The 16,147-nt window shown below is 47.7% G+C and overlaps 1 protein-coding gene across 1 annotated transcript in view; it reads left to right on the top strand.

Annotated features, from left to right (window-relative positions):
- LOC138811233 (glutamate receptor ionotropic, kainate 5) overlaps window positions 1-16,147 on the top strand; it is a 58,690-nt gene that overhangs the window by 20,443 nt on the left and 22,100 nt on the right. The window contains exon 12 of the mRNA XM_069998924.1: window positions 11,115-11,318. Coding sequence (XP_069855025.1) covers window positions 11,115-11,318 — 204 coding nt within the window. The remainder of the gene's footprint in view (window positions 1-11,114; window positions 11,319-16,147) is intronic.

Below are 16,147 nucleotides of genomic sequence, written 5' to 3'. Positions count from 1 at the left end.
AGGCACCAGTGGCTCACGCCTATAATCGTAGCTACTCGGAGGCTGAGATCTAAGGATCACGATTCAAAGCCAACCCAGGCAGGAAAGTCTGTGAGACTCTTATCTCCAATTAAGCACCAAAAAACTCTGCAAGTGGAGCTGTGGCTCAAGGTGGTAGAGCACTAGGCTTGAGTAGAAAAGCTCAGGGACACTGCCCAGGCCCTGACTTCAAGTCCCAATATGGGCACCAAAATAAAAGAGAGCGAAGCTGTGCAGATGGGACTTGGTGGGCAATGGCTGGTCAAGTCAGGGAGTGGAAGAGATGGCTGGATGAGGTGTAGGCTGGAGCTGTCCTGGAGCAGAGCTCACAACTCCAGAGTAGAGAGAGGCATTGCTAGAGCTCCAAGACAGAGATCCTGCAGGGCCAGGGGTGATGTGATGAGGCCATACCACTGTCTGCCCTTCACCACCCAGCTTGTCACACAGTTGGTTCTGATGATGCCTCCAGCTGGGACAGGCCTTACCATGTGCTTAGGAGCTGGTGTGGTGGTGAGAGTCACTGCTCTGGGGCAGGTGGACTTCCGCCCATTCCTGCCTCAAGTCCTCTAACTGCCCAGTCTCCATACCATCATCTGGAAAATGGGTCCTGAGATTCCTCTTGTGTTTGTGCTGTGGAACCCTTCAGTGCCCAGTGCTCAGCCAACCTTCTCAGCGTCCTGCCTTGCCCTCTAAACATGCTGGGTAATGAACACAGCAATCCGGGGCAGAAAAGGTGCCAGCGCTGGTTTGAGTTGGTAGAACCTATGCTATGTTCTTTGTGCTATCTTACCCTGGTTTCTGAAGTTTTCTTTTACCTTCTTGGCTGTTTCGGGGGGCCTGTGTGACCTGAGCAGGCCTCTTCTCTTTGTCCTTAGTTCTTTTCAGGTGAGGGGCATGGGCCAGATTAGGGTCAGATAAACTGCATGCTAAAAAGTCAAGGATGTGGATTGGAGGCCCAGGTTCATGAAAGGCAGTCAGCTTTTGGGAGGAATATTCTAGCATCTTACCCTACATTTATTTTTTTTCTTTTTTTGGTCATGGGGTTTGAACGCAGGGCCTGGGAGCAATACCTCAGCTCTTTTTATTCAAGGTTAGCCCTCTACCAGTTTCTTTCTTTCTTTCTTTCTTTCTTTCTTTCTTTCTTTCTTTCTTTCTTTCTTTCTCTTTCTTTCTCTTTCTTTCTTTCTCTTTCTCTCCCTCTCTCTCTCTCTCTCTCTCTCTCGCTTTCTCTCTCTCTTTCTCTCTTTCTTTCTTTCTTTCTTTCTTTCTTTCTTTCTTTCTTTCTTTCTTTCTTTCTTTCTTTCTTTCTTTCTTTCTTTCTTTCTTTCTTTCTTTCTTTCTTTCTTTCTTTCTTTCTTTCTTTCTTTCTTTCTTTCTTGCCAGACCTGGGGCTTGAACTCAGGGCCTGGGCTCTGTCCCTGAGCTTCTTTTGCTCAAGACTAGCACTCTACCACCTGAGCAACAGTGTGCCACTTCCGGCTTTATCTGTTTATGTGGTACTGAAAATCGAACCCAGGACCTTCATGCATGGTAACACTCTACCACTAAGCCACATTCCTAGCCCTATGCTACCACTTTGAGCCATAGCTCCACTTCTAGTTTTCTGGTGGTTCATTGGAGATAAGAGTCTCACAGTTTCCTGGCTTTAAACTATGATCCTCAGATCTCAGCCTCCTGAGTAGCTAGGATGACAGGTGGAAGCCACCAGTGCTTAGCAAGTTTTACTTTTAAGAGGTGTGTGTGTGTGTGTGTGTGTGTGTGTGTGTGTGTGTGTGTGTGTGTGTGTGGTGCAGAGAATGGAACCAAAGAAGTTGAACACACTAGGCCATGGTTCTATCACTGAGCTACATGCCCAGGCTTAATAGATTTTATTAAAGTGTAACCCTGCACATTGAAACTTGTATAAATTATAAGGCTCAGGGCACATCTTAGTGATGGAGCGCTTGCCTAGCATGCATAATGCTCTGGTTCCATCTTCAGCACTGTGAAAAATGAAAACACCATTAGAAACTTCCCAATGTTATTTCCCATGGAATTTTCAAACACTGTGCTGGGTGCCAGTGGCTCATGCCTGTAATCCTAACTACTCAGGATGCTGTGATCTGAAGACCGTGGTTTACAGCCAGTCTGGGCAGAGAAAAGTCCTGGAGACTCTTGATTTCCAATGAACCACAAAAATAAATAAATAAATAAATGAAATTCAGAAGTGGAGCTGTGGCTCAAGGGGTGGAGCACTAGCCTTGAGCTTAAAGGCTCGGTGACAATGCCCAGGCTCTGAGTTCAAGCCCCAGGACTGGCACACAAACAAACAAAAATTGATTGCATGTATGCAACTGGTCCTCCACTCCTGAAGCCTCTTTGTGACCTTTCTTGTCACTAATATGCCCAGGAGAGTCAACATCTCAACCCTCTCTTATCACACATGCCACAGCTTTGCCCACTTGTGGACTTCAAAAGGTGTCACACTGTATGTCCATGTGTCTCGTATCTGGCTCCTTTTATTTAACATTGCATTTACTCAATGTATGTTCTGTGCTGTGAATGCACCCCAGTTTACTTACCTGTCTAATGTAGATGGACTTTTGAGCTATTTCTGGGTCTTTTGAATGAATGGTACAGCTGGATACATTCTGGTCTGTGACTTTTGGTGAACTCATGTTGACATCTCTCCTGGGTATATTTCAACGAGTAGTACTGCTGGGTGGCAGTGTCTTAGCTGTTTCCAAAATGGTTGTACCTACCTCATTCCCTGCCCAGTGACACATGATGGAGAATGCTAGCTGTTCTTCATTTGTGAGTGGATGAAGGCCATGTTGGGTTGATTTGTGTTTGCATTTGACCATCTTTCTGTGATTAGTGACTATTGAGAAATCCTCTTCTGGGAAATCTTTACTCAAGTCTTTTTCTTTTCTTTTTTTTTTTTTTTTTATTTAAGAAATTGGAGCCGGGTGCTGGTGGCTCACACCTGTAATCCTAGCTACTCAGGAGGTTGAGATCTGAGGATCACGGTTCAAAGCCAGCCCAGGCAGGAAAGTCCTTGAGACTCTTACCTCCAATAAACCATCAGAAAACCAGAAGTGGCACTGTGGCTCAAGTAGTAAAGTATTTGCCTTGAGCTGAAGAGCTGAGAGATAGTGCCCAGGCCCAGAGTTCAAGCCCCATAACCAACCAAAAAAAGAAAGAAAAGAAAAAGGAAAAAAAAAAAAGAAATTGAACCTGGGTATGATGGCACACACCTGTAATCCCAGCACTTGAGAAGTAGAGACAGGAAAATGGAAAGCTTGAAGCCAAGGCTTGGCTGTTTAGCAATAGTCTATCTCAAAAACAAAACAAAACAAAACAAAAAAGGAGGTGGGCACTGGTGGCTCACATCTGTAATTCTAGCTACTCAGGAGGCTGAGAACTGAGGATTATGATTCAAGGCCAGCCAGGGCAGGAAAGTCCATGAGACTCTTATCTCCAATGAACCACTTGAAAACCAGAAGCAGAGCTGTGGCACAAAGTGATAGAGAACTAGCTTCAGAGCAAATGAAGCTTAGGGACAGTGCCTAGGCACTGAGTTCAAACCCCACAACTGACAAAAATTAAAACTGAGGGAGGAGAGTTGGGTGGGGGTGGGGGTGGGAGGAGGATGGGATGGGAAGGGGAAACAAAGGAGGAAGCTACAATGCTTGATAAGAAATGTACTCATTGGGGCTGGGAAGGTGGCTCACTGGTAGAGCTCTTGCCTTGCATGCATGAGGCCCTGGGTTCGATTCCTCAGCACTACATAAGCAAAAAGAAAAAAGCCGGAAGTGGCGCTGTGGCTCAAGTGGTAGAGTGCTAGCCTTGAGCTGAAGAGCTGAGGGGCAGCGCCCAGGCTCAGAGTTCAGGCCCCATGACCGGACCCAAAATAAAGCAAAACAAAACAAAAAAAAGAAATGTACTCATCTTGCCCATGTAATTGTAACCCCTCTGTACAGTATTTTCACAATAAAAAAAAGAAAAAAATTAAAAATGAAAGGATGCTTTTACCTACTACAAAGTGAGGAAAATATTTTGCCTTCTAAAAGCTTAATATAGTAAAATATTGAAACTTTAATTCTATGTATATCTGCAATCCACTTGGAATTGCAGTCTGGCATTATGTAATAAGACCTTGTCTCAAAAAATAAAAAAAGATTTCATGGCACTTGGAGTGAGGGACAGAAAATGATATAAATCTAGATAAAATAGAATTCAAAGGATGAAGTGTTTAGGGAGTGAAACATTAGCTTCTCTTCTTCCCTCATTCCTCATTTTCCTTTGTAAGAGGCCAACGAGCTTCTAGAAATGTCTATGCACATACAGGCACATTACTGTTCCTTTCGCAAAGAGCAGCATATCGTACACATTGTTCTGTAGCTTGGCTTTTTTTCTTTTTTCACTCTTAATATATCTTATAGACCTTGCTATTTTAGTAGCTGCCTGGGATTCTTTTATGACATTGATGATCTTTTTTAACTTGTCCCAAATTAGATTGTTTCAGCCTTTGTTCTACCATAAGCATTGCTGCAGCGACTTTCTTGGACCTGTGTTTTTTGCGTCCACATGCCATTTGTAAGAGAGAGTCTACAATTATTCTTACCAGTATCTTGATGCCTGACCCCAAGGTTGGGCTCCTGTATAAAATTTTCTTTCAGATTGTTATATAAGAATCTTAGCCAGGCCTTGGTGGCTCATTCCTGTAATCCTAACTACTCAGGAGGCTGAGATCTGAGGATCGAGGTTCAAAGCCAGCCCAGGCAGGAAGGTCTGTGAGATTCTTATCTCCAATTAACCACCAGAAAACTGGAAGTGGCGCTGTGGCTCAAGTGATAGAGTGCTTGCCTTGAGCTGAAGAGTTCAGAGACAATGCCTAGGCCCAGAGTTCAAGCGCTACAACTGACTCCCCCCCTCCCCCAAAAAAGAATCTTAGTCTTATTTGTGTGTGTGTGTGTATGTGTGTACCAGTCCATTGGACATAAGAGTCTCACAGACTTTCTTACCCAAGCTTGCTCTGAACTGTGGTCCTAAGATCTCAGCCTCCTGAGCACCTCAGATTAGAGGTGTGAGCCACCAAGCACCTGGCTTTTAGTTGATTCTTCTTCTTCTTTTTTTTTTTTTTTTGGGTCCGGTCATGGGGCCTGAACTCTGGGCTTGGGCGCTGTCTCTTAGCTCTTCAGCTCAAGGCTAGCGCTCTACCACTTGAGCCACAGCGCCACTTCCGGCTTTTTTCTTATGTGGTGCTAAGGAATCGAACCCAGGGCCTCAGGCATGCAAGGCAAGCGCTCTACCACTGAGCCAACTTCCCAGCCTTTTTTTTTTTTTTTTTCCAGGGCTGAGAACTGAACCCAGGGCCTTGCACACGCCAGGTGGGCGCCCTTCCGCTGGGCTAAACCCCCAGCCCCTTCTCTTTTTTTTTGGCCAGTCCTGGGGCTTAAACTCAGGGCCTTGGCACTGTTCCTGAACTTTCTTTTCCTCAAGGTTAGCACTCTACCACTTGAGCCACAGGGCTACTTCCAGCTTTTTCTGAATATGTGGTACTGAGGAATCGAACCCAGGGCATCATGCATGTTAGGCAAGCGCTCTACCACTAAGCCACATTCCCAGCACTTAATTGCTTCTTATGAAAAGAATTTGAAAAACTCCTTAAGCATACTGGGTGAGGGTCCCAGGCTCTGGCGTTGGATCCCAGATTGGTGTTTTCTCATCCTGAGTTCTGTCTGTCCCAGGCCCTAGTCTCTGTTTTTGTCTCTATAAGCCCCAAGTTCCTCCATCCTGGATTTGGAGATGAGCTTGTTCTAGTAGAAGGGACAGTTTGTCTCTCCTTCCTTCTTCCCTGCTGTAGCTTTGACCTTGGGCCTAAGTCTTATTTTTCTTCCTCTGTGTACCAGGAAAGGCTAGTTGAAAGCCTCCTGCTCCAGCCTGGGGAACCTGTCTCTGGGATTCTTGATTTTTTATTTATTTTTTTTATTCTCCAGCCTCAATACCCAACAACCCAGATCCTCCGTCTCTGTGTCTGGCTTCTTCCATGTCCACTCTCTGGTTCTGTCCATTGAGCTCGGGTCTGGCAGAGGGCTTAAGAGCAGAGCTTTGGAGTCAGATGACTTGTCCTCAGTCATTTACGACTTCACTTCTCTGGACCTCGCTGTCCTCATCTCTAAAGCAGGTAATAATACCGACCTCCCACGCTGACAGAAGACCTGTCACACAGCAAGCCCACGAGAAATGCTAGCTGGCGCCGCTATTCTTAGTCTTATCGCACATTCCTGCTCCCAGTTCCATAATTTTTGATTTGGAGAGGCAGCTTGGTAGAGAGAGAAAGTGCTAACTCCCCTCCATCCTCCATCTTTTTCCTGTTGTCATTCAGCCGCAGGACTGTGTGGGGTCATAGAGTGCCCGTGACAGGACCTAGCTGAATGGGGAGGGAGACTTTTGTCACCCCCAAATGCAGAGACTTGGAACTTATAATATTGTTTAAAAAAAAAAAGTATCGGGGCTGGGAAGGTGGCTCAGTGGTAGGATGCTTGCCTTGCATGCATGAGGTCCTGGGTTCGATTCCTCAGCACCACATAAGCAGAAAAAGCCAGAAGTGGTGCTGTGACTCAAGTGATAGAGCGCTAGCCTTGAGCTGAAGAGCTGAGGGACAGCGCCCAGGCCCAGAGTTCAGACCCCACGACCGGCAAAAAAAATTTTAAAGTATCAGTCCTGGGACTTGAACTCAGGGCCTGAGTGCTATCCCTGAGATATTTATTTGTTTGTTTGTTTTTATTTATTTTGGTTTACCACTTAAGCCACAACTCCACTTCTTGCTTTTCTCTGTGTGTGTGTGTGTGTGTGTGTGTGTGTGTGTGTGTGTGTGTGTGTGTGTGTGTGTGTGTGTGTGTGTGTGTGATTCATGGGAGATAAGAGTCTCATGGACTTTCCTGCCCCCTAGTTGGCTTCAAACTGAGATACTCAGATCTCAGCCTCCGAATGATCTAGAATTACAGGTGTGAACCATCAGTGCCAGGCTAACGACTTCTCACGAGTCTTGCCTGGTCCTACCTGGGCACACTGTAGTTGCATTCAGGTTATACCAGAAGGTCTAGAAGGTGTGTTGGCTAGCATGCCCTATCTGATCTCTGTGTCATCCTTCAGCCTGGTCTGGACTTCTGACATTCCTTCACCCTCTGGTCCAACAGCTGCTCTGAATGCCAGTGCTCTGAAATCCAAACAGCTTCATCTCCACCAGGTTCTGTTGGCCAAAGCAAGGCACAAGGCCAATTTGACCCAAGGAATAGAGAAGTGGACGTCCCTTCTGATGAATGAGGCCATAGCATATCTCAAACACATCTGTGACGGAGTTCAGTAATTATGAAAAGTGACTGAGAAGCCCTTTGCCCTCTCTGCGAGTATGTGTAAGAAATGAGTCTAATAATCCCTACCTCAGTGTCAGGTCCCAGAGAGGACAACACACACAAGGCAGGTGCTTAACAACACTGTCATTGTGGATCTCATTCTTTAGTCCTAAATCCTTTTCTTTTTGGTTGGACGGAGGGTGTTGAACTCAGAGCCTTGTTCTTTCAGATTGTCTACTTCTTGAGCTATGCCCCCAGCCCATGTTATCTTTGTTATTATTATTTTGTTGTTGTTGTTGTTGTTGGTTGTAGGACTTGAACTCAGGGCCTGGGCGCTGTCCCTGAGCCTCTTTGTGCTCAAGGCTAGTGCTCCACCACTTCCGGTTTTTGAGTGGTTCATTGGAGATAAGAGTCTCCTGGGGACTTTTCTGCCTGGGCTGATTTAGAACTGTGATCCTCAGCTCTGACTCCTGAGTAGCTAGGATTATAGGCATGAGTCACTAACACCCAGCTCTTCATTATTTTTATTTATTTATTTTTTTGGTCTGGTTGTGGGGCCTGGGTGCTGTCCCTCAGCTCTTCAGCTCAAGGCTAGCGCTCCACCACTTGAGCCACAGTGCCACTTCCGGCTTTTTTTCTTTTTGCTTATGTGGTGCTGAGGAATCGAACCCAGGGCCTCAGGCATGCAAGGCAAGCGCTCTACCACTGAGCCACCTTCCCAGCCCCTCATTATTTTTAAAATAGGGTCTTAGGTATATGTCCAAGGCATCCTGGACTTTGATCTACCTTTTACATTTACCACATAGCTAGGATGACAGGCACATGCATCCAGATAGGGTCCTATGTTTGTGCCTAAACTGGCTTTGAACTACCATCTCTAATCTCTGCCTCCCAAGTAGCTAGGACTACAGGTGTGAACTACTGGTGTCTGGCCTAAGTCCTTTGTTCATTTATTCAAAGTGATACTGTATGGTCCATCCTTTAGATAATAACTCTGTCAAAATAACTTTTCCTTTTGTTTCATATTCACCCTAGATAACTTATCTTGCTAGTACTTTGAATATTCTCTCTGCTTTGGGGGGGGGTTGGTTTGTTTTTTGTCAGTCGTGGGGCTTGAACTCTGGGCCTGGGCGCTGTACCTCAGCTCTTCAGCTGAAGGCTAATTGCTCTACCACTTGAGCCACAGCGCCACTTCCAGTTTTCTGAGTGGTTTATTGGAGATAAGAGTCTCATGGAGTTTCCTACCTGGGCTGGCTTTGAACCGTGATCCTCAGATCTCAGCCTCCTGAGTAGCTAGGATTATAGGCATGAGCCATTAACACCCAGCTGTGAGGTTGTTTTTGGTTTGTTTGTTTGTTTTTGGCATGATGGGGTCAGTAAAATTTACTTATGATCCTCAGAAATAATCACTGTAGCAAAAGACCAGAGATTACAAAGTGACAGGTGTGTTTGTTTGGCCTAAAAAAAATAGGTATAGAATTATTAGTTGCTAACATTCATAATCAGGAGATTTTTGCAGAACAATCTAGGCTTCTAAATGCTCTCGAAATTGTACCATCTGGCATGGCAAGCCTGCTTCCTCCAGACGGCTTTGGGCTGGAGTGAAATCCTGGCCAGGATGCCCCCTGAGTCCCTTCAGTGGATTGGGAAGTAGATTTAGTGAGTCACTCTTGGCTATGTGGGAAAATGAAGTGCAGCCAAATAGGGAATGTTAGTGTGTGATACTCCAGGTCACTGAAAGAAAGGATGGTTTTTTGGAGTTTAGGGGTGTGTGTGTATGTGTCTGTGTGTGTGTGTGTGTATGTGCCCCCTGCTCATAAGTGTGTGTGTTGACTGGAGTTGTAGCCTATCGTGATAAAGATCATACTAAAAAATCTGAAGCTGGGCACTGGTGGCTCACACCTGTCACCCTAGCCACTCAGGAGGTTGAGATCTGAGGATTGCAGTTCAAAGCCAGCCCCCTGACAGGAAAATCTGTGATACTCTTATCTCCAATGAACCACCAAAAAGACTAGAAATGGAGCTGTGACTCAAAATGGTAGAACACTAGGTCTGCGTACAAAAGCTCAGGGACAACACCCAGGCCCTGACTGCAAGCCTCAGGACCAGCACCAGCACACACACACACACACACACACACACACACACACACACACACACACACACACACCTGAAAGCCCTGTTATAGTTTGGCACAGTTCATGGTGCTATCCAATGTGCTTTGTCTGAAGCTCCCTCTGTCCCTTACAAGCTTTTTGGTTGGAAAACAATGAACATCAGGTTGGCCATGGAGACTAACATGAGCTTCTTGCAAGCCAGATATGGTAGTGCACACCTATAATTCTGGCATTCATGAGACTGTGGTAGGAGAGTCAAAAAGCTATGTTGTAGGAGCTGGGAGGTAACTCAGTGGTAGAGTGCTTGTCTTGTAGGCATGATGCCCTGGGTTCGATTCCTTAGCACCACATACACAGAAAAAGCCGGAAGTGGCGCTGTGGCTCAAGTGGTAGAGTGCTAGCCTTGAGCTGAAGAGCTCAGGGACAGTGCCCAGGCCCAGAGTTCAGGCCCCATAACTGACAAAAACAAAACAAAACAAAACAAAAGCTACCTTGTAGTCATTGAAAGCTACATAGCAAGACCCTACCTTAAAAAAAATCAATAAGGGGGCTGGGAAGGTGGCTCAGTGATAGAGCGCTAGCCTTGCATGCATGAGGCCCTGGGTTCAATTCCTCAGCACCACATAAGCAGAAAAAGCCGGAAGTGGGGCTGATGCTCAAGTGGTAGAGTGCTAGCCTTCAGCTGAAAAGCTGAGGGACAGCGCCCAGGCCCAGAGTTCAGGCCTCACAACTGACAAAAAAAAAAAGAAAATCAATAAAGGGGCTGGGAAGGTGGCTCAGTGGTAGAGCGCTTGCCTTGCATGCATGAGGCCCTGGGTTCGATTCCTCAGCACCACATAAGCAGAAAAAAAAAGCCAGAAGTGGCGCTGTGGCTCAAGTGGTAGAGTACTAGCCTTGAGGTGAAGAGCTGAGGGACAGCGCCCAGGCCCAGAGTTTAGGCCATGACCGGACCCCCCCCCCCAAAAAAAAATCAATAATAAATAAATAAAAACGAATAAATAACAAAAGTGCTCTTGCAATCTACTAACGGCTCACAGGATCCACATGGTTACCCCCCCCCCCCCAGTGTCCAGCCTCTTCTCCCCACAGAGCATTTTTATTTTTTTCAGTGGTGGGGCTTGAACTCTGAGCCTGGGCGCTGTCCCTAAGTTTTGTTTTGCTTTGTTTTTCGCTCAAGGCTAGTGCTTTACCACTTTGAGCCATAGCAACACTTCCAGTTTTCTGGTAGTTAAGTGGAGATAAGAATCTCATAGGGGCTGGGAAGGTGGCTCAGTGGTAGAGTGCTTGCCTAGCATGCATGAAGCCCTGGGTTCGATGCCTCAGTACCACATACACAGAAAAAGCCAAAAGTGACAAAGAGTCTCATGGACTTTCCTTCCTGGGCTGGCTTCAAATCACGATCCTCAGATCTCAGCCTCCTGAGTAGCTGGGATGACATGCGTGTGACAATGGTGCCGGGCCCCAGAGAGCATTTGTGCATGCCTAATGTGTATGGTGACTCCATGAGCAGAAACCTGCTCTAGCTTGCGTCGTCCAGATCCTCTAGTTCTGCCCTGGACTTCAGGATCCCTAATTTGGTCCCCAACCTCCACCCCTTGGGCGTCTGATCTCTGACCCCTGCTGTCTTTTGCCCATCCAGGAGAATCCCTACGTCATGCGCCGGCCCAACTTCCAGGCCCTGTCAGGGAATGAACGCTTCGAGGGCTTCTGCGTGGACATGCTGCGGGAGCTGGCCGAGCTGCTCCGCTTCCGCTACCGCCTGCGGCTGGTGGAGGACGGGCTCTATGGAGCTCCCGAGCCCAATGGCTCCTGGACAGGCATGGTTGGCGAGCTCATCAACCGGGTATGGCTGGGGAAGGTTACCACGGAGTGGGAGAGGAACGGAGGGTGGTTGGGACTAGCCGGGCCTATTGAAAAACAAAAAAGAACAAGAGGAAGTTTCTAAGGGCTTTACACCCATCTGGCTGATGGTACACCCAGCGCTGAACTAGGTGGCTACCCCGGGGGAACAGACAGGGACGAATGGTGGTATATCACCATCTTGTTCCTGCTTTGCCAGATACCCTCCTCATGAGGCCTGAGTTCGTTTGGTTGATGTTGAAAGGTTTGTTGAATGAGCAAAAGTGACATAAAATGGGAGCCAAGCAAAGGATCAAGGTAGTTTGGGGGAATCTTCCAGAAGTGGGGAGAACAAGGACTTTACCTTTCTTTGTATCTTTTTTTTTTTTTTTTTAATGTTGGTCCTGGGGCTTGCACTCACTGTCTCGGCACTGTCACTAAACTTTTGGGCTCAAGACTAGTGTTCTACTTCTGCCCTAGCTCCTCTTCTAGCTCTTTGGTGGTTAACTGGAGATAAGAATCTCACAAGTTTCCTGCCTGAGCTGACTTTGAACCACAATCCTCAGGTCTCAGCTTTCTGAGTAGCTAGGATTATAGGCGTGAGCCACAGGCACCCGGCTTATTTCTCTTCTTCAAAAAAATTTAATTTTTTTATTGTTATAAAGGCGGTCTGGGAAGGTGGCTCAGTGGTAGAGCGCTTGCCTTGAGCTGAAGAGCTGAGGGACAGCGCCCAGGCCCAGAGTTCAGGCCCATGACCGCCAAAGTATCTATCTCTCTCTATATAAAGGTGATATGCAAAGCGGTTCCAGTTATATAAGTCGAGTAAAGAGAACATTTCTTTTTAGACAATGTCACCCCTTCTCTCACTTTCTCCCAGTTTTTTCTCTCTCATCCCCACCCACAAGTTGTATAGTTCATTTTCAACATCCATTTCTCTCTCTTTCTCTCTCTCTCTCTTTCTCTGTTGGTCACGGAGCTTGAATTCAGGACCTAGGCACTGTCCCTGAGCAATTTTGCTCAAGGCCAGTACTCTACCACTTTGAGCCACAGCTCCACTTCTGGTTTTGTGGTGTTTCATTGGAGATAAGAGTCTCAAGGCCTTTGCTGCCTGGGCTGGCTCTGAATCACAATCCTCAGATTTCAGCCTCCTGAATGGCAAGGATGTCAGGTGTGAGCCATCAGCACTCGGCCCATTTCTCTTCTTGAACCTGTTTTCTCTCCCCCAAAGATGGACATAATACCTGAAAAGGTGTGTGGTAAGGGTCTTAAGCAACAGAGACACATTTCCTATTTTGTCACACAGCAGACATAAGAACTGGGTGGGCAGATGCCCAGAAATGAGACTGTACCAAACAGACCCCCCCCATCCCACCCCACCCCCCCAGCCAGAACAAGCCAAAAGCTGGTGTGCGGGACAGGGAACCACAGCCAGGAGCAATGCGGGCAGCCTTGGCATTGCCCTTGGTGGGCCTCACCCTTGTCTCTCTTGTACTAGAATTTACTGCATTCGAACCCCTGAATGTCACCAGGATAGACACAAGCAGAGCCCCTGGGCTTGACAAGGACATTTATTCCCTAAGGTACTGATTTTCAAAAGTTATTGTGAATGCCAGAACGTGTCCTCCAATTGAAAGCTTCTTCAGAACCCTAGACTTAAAAAAATAAAAAAGCACAGCAGCTCTGGGGAAAAGGAGAAAGATGTCTCCACCCCCCCCATCCTCCCCGGCCAAGACCTGACTCTTTTGGTCCTCCATCACACCCCACATCCCATAGGCACGCCCTGAGGCATGCCTGCCCTCCATTTCCCTGCTTCCAGCCGATTTGAAAGCCTCTGCCCTAGGGTAGGTTTCAAGGCCGGATGAGAGAGAGGGGAGAAAACCCAAGCAGAGTGCCCCGTGCCGCTCTCTCACTGGCTTCCCTGGGCCGATTTCCACAGCATGGTTCTTGGTCATGCAGGCCCAGAAATGTTCTTTCATCGGAACCCCCAAGAGGGAAGTGGGCTCCAGGGGAATGAACCCCTCAAGGGAAGTCACTGTCAACTGGATGCTAGTTGATGTATCAGCCCAGAAGGAGACCAGTCTGGCACAGGACTTCTTGCCAGCTGCCTGAGTTGAAGAAGGTCTTAATAACGTTTGTGGTCCCTGGACAAAAGAGGGTTTGGTACCCAGGAGGTAGCTTTGGAGAGTTGGTTGCTGCAGTTGTAACCGGAAATCCTATCTGAATCTTGGCTCTTGCTAGGGCAATAGCTGGGTAACCTTTACCAATTTACTTAACGTCCCTGTAACTTAGTTTCTTCAGCTCTAAAGTAAGGATAAATTTCACCCAGCATGGGGGCTGGGAAGGTCGCTCATTGGTAGAGCGCTTGCCTTGCATGCCTGAGGCCCTGGGTTCGATTCCTCAGCACCACATAAGCAAAAAGAAAAAAAGCCAGAAGTGGTGCTATGGCTCAAGTGGTAGAGCGCTAGCCTTGAGCTGAAGAGCTGAGGGACAGCGCCCAGGACCAGAGTTCAGGCACCACAACCGGACCCCCCCCCCCCCCAAAAAAAAAATTCGCCCAGCATGGAGCACCAGGAGCATGGAATGAATCTAGAACAGGGCCTGGCGGGGGGGGGGTGCTGTATGCCCATGCCCTATTCTGTTACCATTCTTATTCCTGTCACCCTGGCTGGCTCACATATATACTTGTATGCGCATCCATTTGCCATCCAGCTGACATTTATTGAGCACCTACTATGCACGATGTGCTTTATCCCAGGGGGATAGGGTGGTGAACTAACCAGGCTTGACCTTGCCCTTCCTGGAGCTTCAGAGGGTCCACAGGAAGCTTCCAGAAGGCTTTGAGCTGGCTCACAGTGGCAGCAGGAACAGGGAGGAGGAGTTTGGGGGGGTGGGGGGGATGATGGACTGTGGGAAGTGTTGGAGAGCCCAGTGTCTGGTGGCTCTCAGGAGGGGAATGCAGGAGGAAGGGGTGGCATTCTCGCCTGTCTGGCTGGGGCCGCTGAAGATGACATTTAGCGAGAGAATAGCGGAGGAGGAGCAGGCTGGGGGGGGGGGGGGCGGTGGAGGGTTGCCCCTGCCGAATCTGCACTGCTGCTGTGGGGACAGCCAGAATTGCCAAGCCACATGGGAATGTTGCCACTGATTGACTTGACTTTACACCATTTCATGGCTAGAAGATCGCCCCCCCACCCCTCTGGCCAACATGAGATCTGGGATTGAGCAGCAGAGGGACACTGCCTTCCCCACACAGGGCCTCAGGAGCCACCAGAGAGCCCTGCTGCTGAGCTTCTTTTGCTTGTGGCTAGTGCTCTACAACTTGGGCCACAGCTCCACACTTCTGGCTTTTTTTGGAAATAAGAGCCCACAGGGCAGGCACGGGTGGCTCACGCCTGTAATCCTAGCTACCCAGGAGGCTGAGATCTGAGGATCGTGGTTCCAAGCCAACCTTGGCAAGGAAAATCTGTGAGACTTTTATCTCCAATGAACCACCAGAAAACCAGAAGTGGTGCTGTGGCTCAAACTGATAGAGTGCTAGCTCTGAGTGAAAAGGCTCAGGGACAGTGCCTAGGTCTTGAGTTCGAGCCTGAGGCCTCCAAAAGAGAGAGAGAGAGAGAGAGAGAGAGAGAGAGAGAGAGAGAGAGAATCTCACAAACTTTCCTGCCTGGGCTGGCTTCAAACCACAATCCTCAGCCCCTGAGTAGCTAAGATTATAGGCGTGAGCCACCAGTGTGTGCCCAACGTTACTTTTGTATTTATATCTTGGCATCTCTCTGGGTTATTACACATAGATCGGCCTGGTTTTTTGTTCTTTTTTGTTTTGTTTTATAGAGTATGAGTCATGTGCCCATCTCTGTTCCAGCCACTAGGGGGCAGAAGTGTACAGAACAGACATGTTTCCTGCCCAGCAACCCCAGCCCCACCTCCTTGAAATTCACACTCTACAGGGAGAGACTTGACAGCAATTAGCATCCTATGACATGGTGGGTGCATGAGGGACTAGGAAGAAAACTGGGAGAGGATACAGAGTAGCTGATGCATGGATACTTGAGTCATGGTAGTTGTCTAGCTAGAAAAAGGAGTAAAATAAGGAAGGCAGCCCTGAGAAGACCCATCGGGAAAGGGGGTCACAAGGGCCCAGGCTTTGCCTATCTCCCCAGCACCCGGGAGAGTCTGCCACTCTGTAGATGCCAAGTAATAGCTTGCTGCATGAGAGGGGAAGAGTATTTTCCAGATAGAGGACCCTGAGGTGGGACTGAGCATGCTGTGGCCTAGTACAGGGAGCTTTTGGGAAACATAGATCAGGATCTTATTTCTATTTCTTGGTAGTACTGGGAATTGAACTGAGACCCTCTGAGCAAAAGCTCTCACTCTTAAGCCATGCCCTAATCCTTTGTGCTTCTTAGTTTATTCAGATAGGGTCTGGAGCTTTGGCCCAGGCTGGCCTTTGGACTTCAATCCCCCTACCTCTGGAAGCATGCTGCCAGATTGCATATAAACACCCAAGGAATTGGATGACTGCAGGGTTTGTCTGGGGAGGTTGGGAAAATGGTGAGGCATTTTCACTCTAGGGCAGGGGATTGAGAAACAAGAGTTATGTCTGGGCATAGATCTTTTAAGATGCTCGTTTGAAATTCAAGGGGAAAGCAAGCCTCCCCCCCCCAAAAAAAAAATGAGAGAAAGAAAGAGAAGGAAGGAACAAGGGAAGAAATTATGCAAGCTAAAATATAGGAATTTCATTGTGTGACTGGAGCATGAATTATTGAACTCATCCCCTACTGATGGCTGGCTGGGTGCTTTCCAGTCTTAGATTACCTAGCTGCTGCCCTTCTAAAC

This window comes from Dipodomys merriami, unplaced genomic scaffold (genome assembly GCF_024711535.1).
Source record: "Dipodomys merriami isolate MVZ:Mamm:240054 unplaced genomic scaffold, mDipMer1.0.p SCAF_52, whole genome shotgun sequence".
In the NCBI taxonomy this organism is placed as follows: domain Eukaryota; kingdom Metazoa; phylum Chordata; class Mammalia; order Rodentia; family Heteromyidae; genus Dipodomys; species Dipodomys merriami.
This window is presented reverse-complemented; position numbering and strand designations above follow the sequence as displayed.